This window comes from Diceros bicornis, chromosome 26 (genome assembly GCF_020826845.1).
Source record: "Diceros bicornis minor isolate mBicDic1 chromosome 26, mDicBic1.mat.cur, whole genome shotgun sequence".
NCBI lineage: Eukaryota > Metazoa > Chordata > Mammalia > Perissodactyla > Rhinocerotidae > Diceros > Diceros bicornis.
This window is the reverse complement of record NC_080765.1, coordinates 46,567,510-46,579,754: the sequence shown is the minus strand read 5'-3', so window position 1 is coordinate 46,579,754 and position 12,245 is coordinate 46,567,510. Positions and strand designations below refer to the sequence as shown.

The window sequence follows — 12,245 nt, the reverse complement described above, 5'->3', positions numbered from 1 at the left end:
CCTCCAGTGTTGGGCATGGCGTTTCCTTAGTTAAATGCCAGTGGACTGAGAGGTCACCAAGGTAGCAGTGAGGAGGTCATTCAGAGCCTCTGCCACCCCACTAGGGCTGTGGTTGGGGAACACTGGGTGTGCCTATGAGCCTACTTTGAGAATGCCGGATTTATGCAGCTGAAGCCAGTGGTGAAACAGCCAGAGCAGCTGAGGCCCACAGACTGTAGGAGCCCAGACACCTACCCCTTGGTTCTGGCACCCTTGGCCCAGGCGTTGGTGCTTTGGGACCTGCTGCTAGAGGTCAGGGCATAGCAGCACCCAACACACCATCTGGGCCAGGCATCTTTCCTGTCTCCTGTGCTCTTGGACACCTACACTTCTCTCTCCTCCCCAGCCTGACCCCTCCCCGCTCTCCTTCTTTCCTTCCCTGTCCACCCTCCTGATTCACCTTGCTTAACACACCCATTTGCCTCCTCAAGGGAGAAAAGAAGGAAGCTCTTCATCAGGCACACTTGCTGTTTTCACAGTTAGGTCAAATCCTTCATTCCCCTTTTATTACCACAATCTGGACACACTAGGCGTCAACTCATATCCATCCCTCCTCCATGGCTGCATATGGTAAAAGCCAGGGAAAACACTGCTGACAAGATAAGTTTATCTCCCAACACCAGCTTTATAAAAAGAGTTTCATATACTTACTTTTTTTTTTTTCCCACTTCTGCGGTGGGTGAAGTATAGCCTTTGAACTGCCAGACCCAAAAAACATTGGCCAAACCTCCTAGACTGTGGGTTAACGCTGACCGTAGTGGTGGGTCTGTGCTGTGAAGCAACTAACTCAGAATGAGTTAGAGCTGAGCAGAGTGCTTTGGGGCTTCTGCAGACAACTGAGGTGGAAGGGGGGCCACCGTCCTTCTGTTAGAGCTGGTCTCCCACCTTCCAAGTTCCCAAGACTCAGCACCACTCATATAACATTTTGAAGTTGGTCTCCTCCCAGTTGATTCAGGCTCATAAATGTCAGCCCCGAGTCAGCAAGCCTTTACAAGCACGAGGTAGCTCTGTGTCATCAGAGAAGGCAAGGGAGTAGAAGAGCTCTACAGTGTTCAAAGCAGTTGCACAATATTGCCCATGGAGTTCTGCTGTTCCCACTGGGAGCCGAGAGAGCCCCTCATCCATCAGAGCCATTGCCAAGCTCTAGGTAAGTCGTTTTAGAGGTTCTGATCTTTCTCCCAGGAAACAAGACAAAAAGGGAAGGGGCTAAGAAAAGAAATCATTCATATCTGTGGGAAAGATTAAACTTGTTTATTAATTAATGCAAACATTTTCCAACTTGGTAAGAGAGAGGGCAAAGCCAGTAGAAAAAGCCTTCTAAGAAATGAGCTTGGATTTGAGACTTAACCCCAAACCAATTCCAGGAGGAAACATAATAACAATTTATAGAAACATTTTTACCACATTTGAACAAAATACAATTTTGTTCAAATCCATAATTTTCAAACTCATTTTCCACTTTAACGGGAGTTAAAACTCTTATTCTTTTCCAGAGTTTAAAAAATGATATCTGGTTTTAAATATTTCCTTGTCCAGACAAGTTCCTACTTGCCTCAATAGGATCTGCCAGCTTACATGAGAGCACACTAATTCTCAATCCACCCCTTGCTCTGTGTGATAAAAAAAACTGTAGGGAGAAAAAGAGAGACAATTAGTTTTAAAAATTACTTTGTATATAAAGTCAAAAACCAATGACTACAAATAGAGAACTGCAATGAGCTTTGTTTACAGATGTGAACATAAACTTCAATTAAAGTTCTAAGAGGATGGAAAGCATTCCAGTCCCAGGCAGACTTTGGTAGAGAAATTACAGATCTGGCTTCCGACAGTGATTTTGTAAAATTCCATGTCATTTTTTCATGACCTTTCTCTCTGGAAGGAATGTTGAGATTTCAAATCCAACATGTAGAAAAAAGGCTCAAGTGTGCTCAAACTACCAATTGTGAGAGATGTTAACCTGTAGCAGTAACATCATCTGTTAGACTACAGGGATGTGATGATGCAGTTTACTCATAAGAATGTCTGACTTTTTATAATTTACAAAGCACTTTCACCAACATTTTATTTAATATGAAGTGGAAGGACACATCAGCTAGCCATTTTAATTTCCTTTGTTAATTAATGAATTGAATTAAATCTTTGAGATGTGTTCACTTTATTTTTGTATAAGAGTCATGGTTTTACCTTTTTGGAAATTATTCTTTAACATTAATATCAGAGTTACAAGGACTTGTACTAATATCAACACGTATTTTAAACATTAAAATGAATACTTTGCTTTGAAATCCCGCCAAGTGAACCATTTTATATAGCCATTGTTTTGTGTGTGTGTGTGAGGAAGATCAGCCCTGAGCTAACATCCGTTGCCAATCCTCCTCTTTTTGCCAAGAAGACTGGCCCCGGGCTAACATCTGTGCCCATCTTCCTCTACTTTATATGGGACACTGCCACAGCATGGCTTGACAAGAGGTGCATCGGTGCGCGGCCAGGATCCAAACCTGCGAAGCCCGGGCCGCTGCAGTGGAACCTGCACACTTAACCGCTATGCTACCGGGCCAGCTCCGTACCCATCGTTTTTAACTGAAATATTATACATATATATATATATAAAGTTCAATCTATACAGGAATACTTTGTTTTTATCATATTAGCAAAGCAATGTAAGTTCTTATTTTTTAAATTACATGTTGTTTTAATTGATTTATAAAAATTGAAATTGTGAGTCTCATAATCTTTATTACACTTTTTTTTTCTGCTGAGGAAGATTCGCCCTGAGCTAACATCTGTGCCAATCTTTCTCTGTTTTGTATGTGGGCTGTCACCATAGCATGGCCACCAACAAGTGGTGTAAGTCTGTGCCCGGGATCCGAACCCAGGCTGCTGAAGGGGAACGTGCCGAACTTAACCACTAGGCCACGGGGCCAGCCCCTACATTTTATGATATAATCATTTTATATCTGCTTAAAACCTTTGTTAAACCTGACAAATATCTTCTTAACATATTCTTTGGAAAGGTACAATATTCCTTTGAGAGCAATTTGTTGTTATATTTGAGTCAAGTTTGGGAAATTATGAGTAGGCTGCCATGAATTTAAATTGATCAAACTCATTAGCAACTGGTACCTCCTATTTGGAGGAAAAACACAAAGTTGGTCAAGGATCTGAGTATATTCTGATTTGGGAATAGATAGTATTTAGGTGGATCCATGCTAATGGTGGAAGAGACGCAGTACATTACTGTAATTTTCCCCCTTTGGCCTAGTAATGAAGAGGCCTCAACTGAGGTCCTAGAAACATTGGTGAGGCCATTGGTGACTCCATGTCTGCAACCTATTCAGGTATGCGTGAGGCCACAAGAGAAGGAAGCCACTGGAAAAAGGGAAAACCTGCTTATGAGGCTGAGATGGAGTAGATGCAGTGTTCTCAAAGGATATCTTTCAGGATATCCATGAGATCAAAACTATTTTCATAATAATACTAAGATGTTGTTTGCCTTTTTTAGTCTCATTGTTTCACCAGAGCACACTGCAGTTTTCTAGAGGCTACTTGACATGAGATGACATTATTGCTCTGACCACTAATGGAATGTGTGTTCATGAATATGTTTTAAATTTTTCTCAGTGTTAAGTTCTGGTACAGTAAATATCAACAGATATAACTCACTTAAACAAGAGCTTGAAAACTTTTAAGAGTGTAAGGGAGAAAACATTTGAGAATGATGGAAGGAGGGAAGTAATGTACGCTGCAGCCCTATCTCACCTGTGACCTGGGGCAAGCAGCAACATTTCTTGGTCCCATTTTCCTCGTTTGCAAAACAAGTGGGTTTGTCACATTCCACTTTTCACACCTTTAATGTTAAGATTCTATGATTTTCCAACACTGAAGTGTTGCTAGTGCTACAGAACTCTGCTCTGATCAGAGTTGAGGATCATAGAATTGTAGAGGCTTAGAGAAGTTAATTAACCTCCCTAGGGTCACATAGGCTGAGAAGTGGTGGAATTTGGATTCAAACCTTAGTTTGTCTCACTCCAGCATCTAAGCATTTAACTATGCTATTGTATACTGCTCACTGAAGAGAAGAGCACTGCCACATGGGTGGGGTGGGGGGACACAGCTTTGACTCTAAAGCCTGGTTCTTTGCCTTGGAGTTAACATTAATAGATATTTTCTTTCTTGGTCTATTTCTTTGGTGTCATTTGTAACTCCTTAATACTGTATGAAAAAACCTGATTACTTTCACTGTTTCTATAGTAGCCGAATCCTTCTACACATCTGAGAATTGGGCATTATTAAAAATAACAAATTCTCTAATTTATTAGGTCATACTCTAGGATTTCCTTACTGTTTGAATATATAGAATAACATAGTACTGTAAAATACACTAACTTTTAAATAAATTTTGCTTCTTTCCAAAAGAAATTGCCACTTTAGTGCTGTTTTCTGTTCATCCGTCATTGCAAGAAACTCATTTACCTGGTTTAAAAAAAATCAAACAAATATTTCACATATTTCCAAAGATAACTCATCTTGACAACAATGTGATACTTAAATTTTCTCACTAGAAATGGAATTTTATTCACAGTAATTATAGCTCAATCCTCTTGATGAAGGAGATATGGCCAGAAAGGCTCTAAACTCAATCTCTGAAGCCAGTCAGGTGGCTCGGCATAGAAAGCTCCCTTAACAAAGTGGAAACCACTTGGAACTAAGGTTCAAATGGTCAACTTCATGAGCTGGTTCTAACAACAAAAAGCGAGTTCCTACCTCAAGTACACAAGCTAATCTCTAAGGATCTGCTGCTGCCCTACAGCAGCAGACCAAGGGCAAAACGCGTGGCTGACTTTATACAGTGGGGTAGGTGAAATATCGCCAAACCCTCCTTAGGGAGGAGCCACCTCAAAACTGATCAATGTCTCCAATGTGTTATTTTACCCACTGTTACTTGACTACATAAAATGTCATGTTAATTCTCCACTGTGGCCAAGGGCCTCCATTGTTACTCCTAATAGTTAATATTAGCTATGATTTTAATATACAATATGTAATTATTTGTTCATTAAAGCAATGTGAGTTTAAATCAAAATTGATTTTTCCCAGACCTCTTTTCTAATGAATTAATTTCTATCAAATGTTCACCAAAATAACCTATATTTTGGGGGAAGAGAATTTAATTTGGAAATATTTCTAAACATGTTTTCCTTTTTGCTATTTACCGTGCAGCCCAATGTCTCCTCAGCAACACTTCCTGTGAGACTGCAGGAATGGAGGGTACCTGTGTGATCAGTAAGGTCAATTAGCATATCGAAGCTGAGAAAAACAGATCTGAATTCGGAAGAATCTTTGTTGCAAGTTGTACAAGTGGTGGATGCTTCATTTACAATGTAACCACAGCCTGAACTGAAAAGAAACAAAGACAATGATAAAATGTGATCTCTAACAGAAGAATTATCACTTCCAAGTCCAAGTCCGCAGTGGAATACTTTCAGAGTAAGGAATTACAGAGTGCTCAGCGCTGAGCAGGATGCAAGACAAACATATGGAACAACAAGGAATAATACAAATCAATACAACTTGCTTTCTATGCAATCAGTCTCATTTTCAGCATCCGTGCTTCCTCTGAAACTGAGATAAGCCAGTCCTCTCACTGTCCTGCCTCCTGCCTTTCCCTCTGCTGGGGTTCCTGCTCAGGCTCATTTCCCCATCAGGGTCTTCCTTTCCTGCACCCCCTCCTCCCCCTTCATTCTCTGAGCAGCTGCAGAACTTTTACTTCAGCACTGACTTATATCCTGTCACATCCTATTCCTTGTTATTGCAGGTATGTCTATCCTATCTCCCTGGCTCGGAGTTCTGAGGGCAGGAATCGTGTCTTGTGCCTAGAAAGCCTAGGTTCCATGAATGTTTGCTTGATGGTCCTGTACTAGGTCTTCTGTACATCTACAGAAAAACCCCAGGGTTGGGCAGGTTTCACACTTTAAATGCTGTTAGTACTTCTAGTGACACATTCTCTTCTCTTTAAGTGGTAATTATATGCTATTCCATATTTTTGAAATAGGCCTTACTTACTTTAGTCAATTTAAACAGGAAGACTAATTCAAATTTCTTAAGTAGAGGGAATAATCTGAAGACAATGATTTCTTGTCTAAACACAGATCAGTTTTTAAGAAAATTTTAGATGCATTTCCTCAGATATAAATATTAAAGATGTAGGAAAAAATAAAGGAGACAATAACATTTTTTAATTTTTGAAAAATATTTTTCAAAAAATAAACACCTGCCTTACACGATACCCTTTACATTAGTTTTTTCAACTTTAATATCAAATCATAAAGTGTTTTAAAAATCCATAGGCCAATATCTTGACTGTGGTGGTAGATACACAAACCTATACATGTGATAAAACTATAAGGAATTTAATACACACACACATAAACGATGCATGTCAATCTGGGGAAATTTGAATAAGATCAATGGATTGAATTAATGACAATATCTTGGCTGCAAGGTGATACTATAGTTTTACAAAATGTTACCACTGGGGAAACAGGACAAAGTGCACATGGGATCTCTCTGTATTAGCGTAACCAGGAAGCCAGGCAAAGAAAGGGGTATTGAGGATCTGATAAAAACTGACACTATCTGTTGAGTGTTTTGCAGACAAAAAGTTTCAGGAAGAGCCTAACCACAGAAGGTTCCCACAAGCAAGCTATCTGAAGCTGGTTCTAGCTGTCTCAAACTGCTCTAAAAGAAACTAAAGTGAACTCTTCCCATTATAATCTCATTAATGTCTTAAGTTCTCCTCCTCTGGGAGGGGCAAAGCAGCATTTTTAGATCAGGCAACGTATGTACTAGCATGTGCACGTGCTATGCATGTGCCTTAAAAGAACACGGCTGTTAGGCAATAAACATGAATCTCCTGCCTTTTCCTTAACTGAATATTCATGAACCGTCCTCTAATCTAACAATAAAAGGACTCCTCAAACCCTTGTTCAGGGAGGCACTGCTTTAGGAAAGTATCCCCGGTGTTCTCCATGGCTCGTGCAAGTAATAAACCTTTCTTCACCTACTTTTGGTTGGTTGGTTCATCTCTGCACTCACCAAGAGGCAAACCCACTGAGTTCGGTTACATTATTTCTTACAATGCCATGTAAATCTACAACTATGTCAGTAAAAATTTCAATTACAAAATCCATAGGGAGACTTTCACCATAACATTTTAGACGTTTCCTGCCAAGCATCTTTTGGCTAAGATTATTAAATCTACTGGGCTTTACTTTTCTATGCAAGTGGATACTAACTTGGACCTAGGAGAGGTTGGAAATCATATTCATCATGCAGTTGAAAATAATTTTTAAAAATGTTGTCACTAGTTTTGCTATAGGACGTGGCAACCAAAATAATTTTCTAATACATTATAAAACAATTTGTCATTCCAGTTAAAAGTTTCTGGCAGTACTATATCTTTATATTTGAGGATTGTAGAAACACAGTAAATTAAATTTTACTTTAAAAGGCAATTATAATCTTTGAATCTAAATAGTTTGCCATGGAAACTTCAGTATGGGTTATTTATTTACACATTTCTCTCAAATACATTACCACTGTTATATCAAAGAACAGCTGTAACTTTTACAGAGCTTAAAATTTATTAACAATAATAGTTTTTTATTTTTTACTAGAATGAATTTGCTAAAAGTAATTTGGCTTCTTACCATCTATTTCGAACTACTTTTGTGGTTTCATCATCAATGTTCAATGTAGAAATGTAAGCATAAAGAACGCCATAGAAAGGATCAGCTTTCCCTTCATTCTTCAAAGCTTTTACCTTTAATTGTTCAACTGTATAGACATCAACTATTGTATTTACTAAAAAGAAAAAGAAGTTATTACAGTTCTATATATATTCTAAGACCTCCAAAGGATTATATCCAAATAGAAAAGCTACAAAGTTCAAATGAGAACATGCAGTAGCTTAAGGAACAGAAAAATTATTATATTTCCTATATTAAAACTGATTATATAAGTGTACATAAAAGCAAAAAAAGAAAAATAATGAGAAATTAGTCTTCATTAAAATGAATATTTCTGGTTATCAGAAGACACCATTAAAAGAGTGAAAAAGCAAGCCATAGAGTGGGAGATGCCAGCAATCTACAGAGAGACAAAGGACTCATATTCAGAATATCTAAAGAATTCTTAAAAATCAATAAGAAAAAGACAGTTGACTCAATTTTTTAAATGGGGAAGAGACTTTTAAAAGCACTTTAGAGGGGCTGGCCCTGTGGCCTAGTGGTTAAGTTTGGTATGCTCCGCTTCGGCGGCCTGGGTTCGGATCCCGGGCACAGACCTACACCACTCACTGGTGGCCATGCTGTGGGGGAGACCCACATACAAAACAGAGGAAGACTGGCACAGATGTTAGCTCAGGGTGAATCTTCCTCAGAAAAAAAAAAAAGCACTTTAGAAAAAGGATATAAAAACGGCCAATAAACATATTGGCCTCAATAATCATCAGGTAAATGCATATTAAACAACAGCTGGATTCCACTAAACGCCCACCATTTAAAAGACTAACAGTACAAACATTGGTGAGGATGTGGAGCAGCTGGGATTTCCAAACTGTACTGGTAGAAGTGGAAACTACCAGTGGAAACTGGTAGTTGTGCAAACATTTTGGAAAACCATTTGGCAGAATCATCTAAAGGTGAACATGCTTGACAAAGCAATTCTCCTCCTGGGTACATATCCAACAGGAAAACAGACATAGGTTCATCTAAAGTCATATTCAAAAAGAAAGTAGAAATTTTGTAATAGCAAAAACTGGAAACAATAGAGTAGAGAAATAAATTGTGGTATATTCATATAATGGAATAGTATATGTCAATAAAAAGGAATGCTACACACAGCAGCATGGATGAAACTCATAAACATAATTTTGAATAAAAGAAGTCAGACACAAGAGTGAACGCACATGATAAGATTTCATTTTTTAAATTCCAAAATAGGCTAAATTCATCTGTGGTTTCTATGGTTTTAGAATCACGTTTACCTTTGGGAAAGCATGAGGGGTCTTCTGGGCCCTGGCATTTATTACCTGGCAGGGAGGAGGCTAAATGGGTGTGTTCACCATGTGACAATGCACGGTGCTGTCCTCTTATACTTTGTTTACTATTCTATATATGTGTTACATTTCAGTAAAAAAGTTTATTTAAGAAAATTTATAAAACTAAAAACTAAAAACAATAACCAATTAGTCATTTTTATTTTTCTTAATCTTAGAGGAATCTGACAGGTCCAAATATTACTCGGGTCAGAAAACTTTTAACAGAAGCTGCCCAGTTCCTTTAGCACTTCACTGGTTTCTTTTCTTTTCTTGCTGTCCAGTACATAAAATTTAATTTTCTTCAATAAAAAGTATAGTTATGTGTATCTATTTACCTACCATATTTTTATGTCTTTATCCTGCTGTTAGTACATGTGCACTGGAAGACGGATTGGAAGATGTTCAAAAAAATAACACTTTATTTCTGGGCTGTTTGTTGTGTTTACTTTTCTTATATTGAACATTATCATTTTAAATAAAAATAATAAAAGCTTTAAAGAAAATATAATAGTTTTACCCTGAAATATTTAATCAATTTCAATCCATAAGTTTTTCATGGGAATAATGAGCATTTTAAATGATAGAGCAGGGGGCCGGCCTGGTGGCACAAGCGGCTAAGTACGCACTGCAGTGGCCCCGGGTTCGCCGGTTCGGATCCTGGGCACGCACCAACGCACCGCTTGGCAGGCCATGCTGTGGCGGCGTCCCATATAAAGTCGAGGAAGATGGGCACAGATGTTAGCCCAGGGCCAGTCTTCCTCAGCAAAAAAAGAGGAGGGTTGGCAGATGTTAGCGCAGGGCTGATGGTCCTCACACACACACACACATACAAAGATAGAGCAACTAATTTTTGCCTCTGAGCAAACTTAATTATTAAAGTTTCCACAATGAAATAAAAGAAAGGAAAACTTAAGTACTACTTTTGTGATTACTTTGATATGACCCATTGATCAGGAAAAATTTTTCCATACAAAGACAATAGCCCTGAGGAGATTAGAGAAAGCTGTAGGCATTGTTATCCTCGTCCCTGTTTCAGGGTTGAACGACAGGGCAAGGACTGAGACACGCTCTAGCAAATCCACCTCACAGACCAGTGAACGCTTTTGTGCTTCCTGGAAGTCTCCTGAAATGGAATTATTCACAAATGACCTGACATTTAAAAAATGCTTCCAAAGTAACAATAACAGCTTTATTTTAACTCTAATAAACAATACAACTTCAAGCTTGTTCCTTCCTGTTAGGCAAAATGATGATAATTTTAATTTTTACCCAATAGCGTTTTCTTCTATCAGTGATTGCTATTGAAAGGAAATGTCCCCCAGGAAAGCAATAACAAAGTTTTTCTTTTACAAGATGACTTGCAGAATAACTTATTTCATGCTTAATTCAATTGTTACTCTCTTGAGATGAATTAGGTGTCATCTATGATGAGGAAGTATTTCACCTCCTAGGATGAGGTTACAGAACATGCCTTCAGGGAGTGATAAGAGTTCCCTTGCTCCTCTTCATTCCCCAAGTGTCTAGCATCAGCTACAGATGGCAACAAACAGCATCCCTTTTAAAATCAAGCCTTAACCTGGGCTGCTTGGATTAAAGGTCTGTGAATGATGACATTTTATGCAAAATTCTATGTGTGGGTACAGTTACTTTTCTGGGGAGAGGGTCATTAGCTCTCATCAGATTGGCAAAAGGTTATATGAACCTCCAGAAGTTTTAAACTACCTTTCTAAAAGTGGAACTATAGCAGTTACATAATAAGAATATAGTATCTTTTACTATCTTTTAATATAGTATCTTTTACGATTATTCTTACATAATAAGAATATAGTATCTGTTGTTTTACTATGTAAAACAAAACTTTACAGGCCCAATTTTGGCCTTTTAAAAATTCACATATTTAAAGGTCACTTACAATTTATGGATTCTTTCAAATAACTGTCAATTTCACCATCCAGAGTATTTGCTTCTTTATTTTCTCTTATAAAATTCAGTAGGATGTCAGCTTCTGGTGTATCTTAAATTGAAAATGCATAATAAGTAATAAGCAAACTGATTACTTTTTAAATCACTGTAAATGATACAAAATTATTTTTAATGGTAAAAAGTGAAGACATAGGAGAATACAATCAAATAGAATATTATATAGCCATTAACAACGTGACCTAGCGCTCTACTAACATGGCAAGATGTACACCAGATATTGTTAGTGTAAAGAGCAGCTTACAAACTTTGTGGTACAATTCTCTTTCAAGTAAAAAAAACGTATAAATGCAAAATTATCTGGAAGAATATATATCAAAGACATGATTCTTATAATATGGTGAAATTAGAGGTGATCTTTGTTTCCCTTTTTATGCTTTTATGTATTTTCTGATTTTTATATGTATTTCTTTTTTAATCAGAAAAATTTTTTTTTAAAAAAAACATTATTTGAAGCACTTGCTCCTCAATTTGGGATATGAATACTCAGGAATAATGAGATGATATGCCAGAAGGCAAGAATGTGATTTTGAAAAAGGGCTCTCACGTGACTCTGACACTCCAACTCCAATTCCCTACTTCCAACACTTGATAGTCTTTCAGCTCTCCCCCACTCCCTCCAACTTTCTACAAATCATCCTGACCATACTTGGACCCCTGGCTCCCTGGGGCAGAGTTAGGGGTTTCCTCCTCCCTGGCCCAACACACCACAAGTATTAGCACTGTCTGTTCTTTCTCAGAACCACACTGAAATCCCTTATGGGCAGGGGTTTTGCCTTTTCATTTCTCTATTTCCAGTATCCAACACAGTGACTATCCTTCCATCCATCTGACCATCCATCCACTAGTGTACTTCCTCATTCCAGAAAATACTTGTTATCTCAGTACTTGGGCAAAAAAAGTCTTTCAATAAATATTTGTAAATTAATGAGTGAATGTGTGAATGTTTTTGAAACACTGACAGTACTGCTGCACATCAGATGGAAGCAGATGCTGGAGTCGGGCCCCAGAAATCAAACCAAGGAGCTTCCTGAGATGAGAGCTGTAGGAAGGGTAGGGTGCAGGCACTGCCGTAAAGATTCCTACTGACAACAGGGTCATCCGAGACTGTCTGCGAGGGGCAGAA

At 38.2% G+C, this 12,245-nt stretch overlaps 1 protein-coding gene across 1 annotated transcript in view; it reads right to left on the bottom strand.

Moving 5' to 3' along the window:
* Positions 1-1,269: 1,269 nt before the first annotated feature.
* The window catches only part of MEIOB (meiosis specific with OB-fold), a 30,902-nt gene continuing 19,926 nt past the window's right edge, over positions 1,270-12,245 (bottom strand). Inside the window, exons 10-14 of the mRNA XM_058570349.1 lie at positions 11,052-11,153; positions 7,749-7,902; positions 5,253-5,436; positions 4,426-4,512; positions 1,270-1,666 (exon numbers count right to left, since the gene is read on the bottom strand). Of these exons, the coding sequence (XP_058426332.1) occupies positions 1,556-1,666; positions 4,426-4,512; positions 5,253-5,436; positions 7,749-7,902; positions 11,052-11,153 (638 nt within the window). The 3' untranslated portion in view covers positions 1,270-1,555. The remainder of the gene's footprint in view (positions 1,667-4,425; positions 4,513-5,252; positions 5,437-7,748; positions 7,903-11,051; positions 11,154-12,245) is intronic.